Source organism: Poecilia reticulata, unplaced genomic scaffold, assembly GCF_000633615.1.
Source record: "Poecilia reticulata strain Guanapo unplaced genomic scaffold, Guppy_female_1.0+MT scaffold_125, whole genome shotgun sequence".
NCBI lineage: Eukaryota > Metazoa > Chordata > Actinopteri > Cyprinodontiformes > Poeciliidae > Poecilia > Poecilia reticulata.
The window spans coordinates 951,407-954,522 of NW_007615013.1; the positions used below are offsets into that span (position 1 = coordinate 951,407).

Below are 3,116 nucleotides of genomic sequence, written 5' to 3' on the forward strand. Positions count from 1 at the left end.
GGGGGCAGGGGGGGGGACCTGGAGTTATAAATCAGCTACAGTAAAGAAACACAGACCAAAACATCCCGAAGCTACAGGAAGTAACAGGCTGGAGGATTTCAAAATAAAACAAGGAAATAGACAAACAGTAAAAATATGAAAAACCAGAAATAAAACAAAAATAATAAAAAAAGAATTACTGTAATAATTATTATTATTAAACCAAAAAGAACAAATGAATCTGAAGGTCGTGGAAATAAAAACACAAAATTACAGGACGTAACAGAGGCTGGAGGATTTCAAAATAAAAGAGGAAAAATTATTTTAAAAAAGCATATTTAGATATAAAAATAATAATAAAATATGATCTAATTACAATAACAAGTGTATTCATATTGTATTTATAATTATTATTATGGGTAATGTGGTTATTATTGTTAGTATTATTATTAAATAAAAAAGAAGCATTCTTTTCAACGTATTTTTTTTTTAGTTTATTTTTTGTACATCTTGATTATTGAATATGGAACGGATTAAAGAAAAGTTCAGTTTTCTGTTATAATGTCAGAATGGAAAAAGTCAGACGTGTCAGAAACTCCATCAATAAAGACTGGAGAGTTCTGGTTCTGGTTCTGGTTCTGGTCGGGTTTCTACCTGCTTCCTCCTCTAACAGGAGCCACAGACCTGAGCGGCGCTCCGTCTCCCAGGGGCTGTACTCCCCCTCTACCAGCAGGGGGCGACACAAGACACACCAGATGAAGCAGCACACACACACACACACACACACACACGGACTGGAACTCACCGTCGCTGGACTCGTCTTCAGCGCTGCCTTCCTCTTCCTCCTCTTCCTCTCTCAGAGTTTCCCACCTCGAAGCGTTGACCTCCTGTGAGGTCAACCAGCCTGGACCTTCATCCTCCTCTTCCTCACAGCCTGGACCTTCATCCTCCTCTTCCTCTGAGCTGACAGCAGGAAACACAAACAATTCACTGAAGATGAATATTTACATTAAATATCAATTTGCAGCGTAATTATCAGAAACATCAGATTTACTGTCAGCCACTGATAAAACAGGACAAATGATCAACATAAGGAAATAAAATAATTTCAAAGCCTGAGAGCAGAAATGTATTTAAAATTATTCACTTTTTACTTTTCATTACATCTCATTTAGTGGGATAGAAGTTTCTGTTGAGGAGAAATCTCAGGATAATTCTGACTTTCATATCAACTTTCATCCATTTTCTGTCCTCCCTGGTCCCTGTTGGGGTCAGGAGGGTTTTTTATTCATGAAGTTTTCAAATATTCTAAAAATATTCATTTTTACTGCAATTCAACTGGTTAAAAATATAATAAAGTTTGAACAACTTCCAAACTTTGTGACACAAAAATTAATACAACTTTTCTATATAAATATGTTTTTGGTTCTTAAGATCCTCCGTATTTAAAATATTACTTTTATCTGATTTGGGTATGATTAACTGATCAGATATTTAGGTTTTTCAGAGCTAAATTCAGAATGTTAAAAACGTTATTAATCACATTAATATTTACCGTTTTTAAATTTAACTTTAACTGAGTTTCGAACAGAAAAATCAGCTTTTAGCAGCAAAAATACATCAATGTTTGGTAAAAGTGAGGAAATGATTGAAAAATCCTCCCAAAAAACTTAAAATCTGTTTATTTTCAGAGATTTTAGAAAAATGTAAGACATAAACGTTTCTAACAGAAAAATCTAATCCTGCAGGTCAGAGAGAAGGAAATTAGTTTTCCAAATATCTAGAAAAAATAATTTTAAAATTTTATTTCCAGTTTAAAATACTTAAATAATTCAGACATTAATATAAAAATGTTTCACTTTTGCATAAATTTAAAGTTAGAAAAGAGAAGAAAATTAAAACAGTCAAATTTTCACTTGATGAGAAAGTAAAATAAAAACATTTTAGTTTTTAATTTCTTCCACTTGTTTGTAATAATTAAATCTTTTTAATTCAATTGCAATCCATAATCTCATTTAAATAATGTGACATTGATTGCTTTCCATATATTGTTAAGGTTTAACTGAAATCCTAATAGTCTGAATTATATTTTTAAACTTTTCTATCTTTGATCCAGAGTTTTTTCCTGTGAATTTGACTCTTTCAGTTTCTCACTTTAAAGCGGCTGTAGAAACACATATTTTTGGTCCTGTTGGACTTCCGTACGTCTCCATCCCTCACCTGACATGCACACCTTGGCTCAGGTTGACCCGGTTCTGGACCTCCTCTGGTACCTCCTCCTCCTTCCTGCGGTTCTCCAGCTCGATCCGCTCTGGCGTCGCCGCCATCACAGACGCAGCTGCAGACACAGCAGCGCAGCCGCGCACACACACAGACACACACACACACACACACACACTAAAGCCCACATCGACCCAGAGGTTTAAAGCGGCGGCCTCCGTGTCGACTCGTATGCAGACTGACGTGAACAGGTGAGGCGGCCTCACCTGAAGACCGGCGCCGCTCGCTCAGAGAGCCGGAGAGGGAAGCGTCCGAGGACGGAGACGGCTGCAAGACAAGACAGCCCATGGTTACCATAGCAACCACCTGCAGCAACAGGCGCGGGGTTTTTCCTCACCGCCGATGTTCCCGTGGGAGTTGCTCTCTTCCTGGGAGCGGCCGGCCGGCAGTCGGGATGCTGCAGGCAGCGAAACCTTCCTGAGACAGAAGACCGAGACAACGCCGTCCATCAGCGCCGGGACGGAGCTGCCCCGCCTTTATAGCCGCATGCCTGCTTCAAACACAGGTCATGTGACCTCCGCGCCCCCATTGGCTGCTGAGCTTCACACACACACAGCAAGAATCCAGTCAGATAAAAACCCCACAGAGCTGCAGCGCAGAGACCCGAGGTCCTTCACATGACGGCATCATGTGGCTGCTGCTGTGACGGCAGGGGGCCACACGGGGGCCCCGTGGCTGGCAGGGGGCCACATGGGGGCCCCGTGGCTGGCAGGGGGCCACATGGAGGCCCCATGGGTGGCAGGGGGCCTCATGGGTGGCAGGGGGCCGCATGGAGGCCCCATGTGTGGCAGGGGGCTGCATGGAGGCCCCATTGGTGGCAGGGGGCCGCATGGAGGCCCCATGGGTGGCAGGGGGCC

General features: G+C 41.9%; 1 protein-coding gene across 1 annotated transcript in view; it reads right to left on the minus strand.

Moving 5' to 3' along the window:
* LOC103459833 (protein-methionine sulfoxide oxidase mical3b-like) overlaps positions 1 to 3,116 on the minus strand; it is a 16,307-nt gene that overhangs the window by 3,957 nt on the left and 9,234 nt on the right. The window contains exons 21-25 of the mRNA XM_017302939.1: positions 2,597 to 2,676; positions 2,466 to 2,526; positions 2,200 to 2,317; positions 785 to 942; positions 547 to 702 (exon numbers count right to left, since the gene is read on the minus strand). Coding sequence (XP_017158428.1) covers positions 547 to 702; positions 785 to 942; positions 2,200 to 2,317; positions 2,466 to 2,526; positions 2,597 to 2,676 — 573 coding nt within the window. The remainder of the gene's footprint in view (positions 1 to 546; positions 703 to 784; positions 943 to 2,199; positions 2,318 to 2,465; positions 2,527 to 2,596; positions 2,677 to 3,116) is intronic.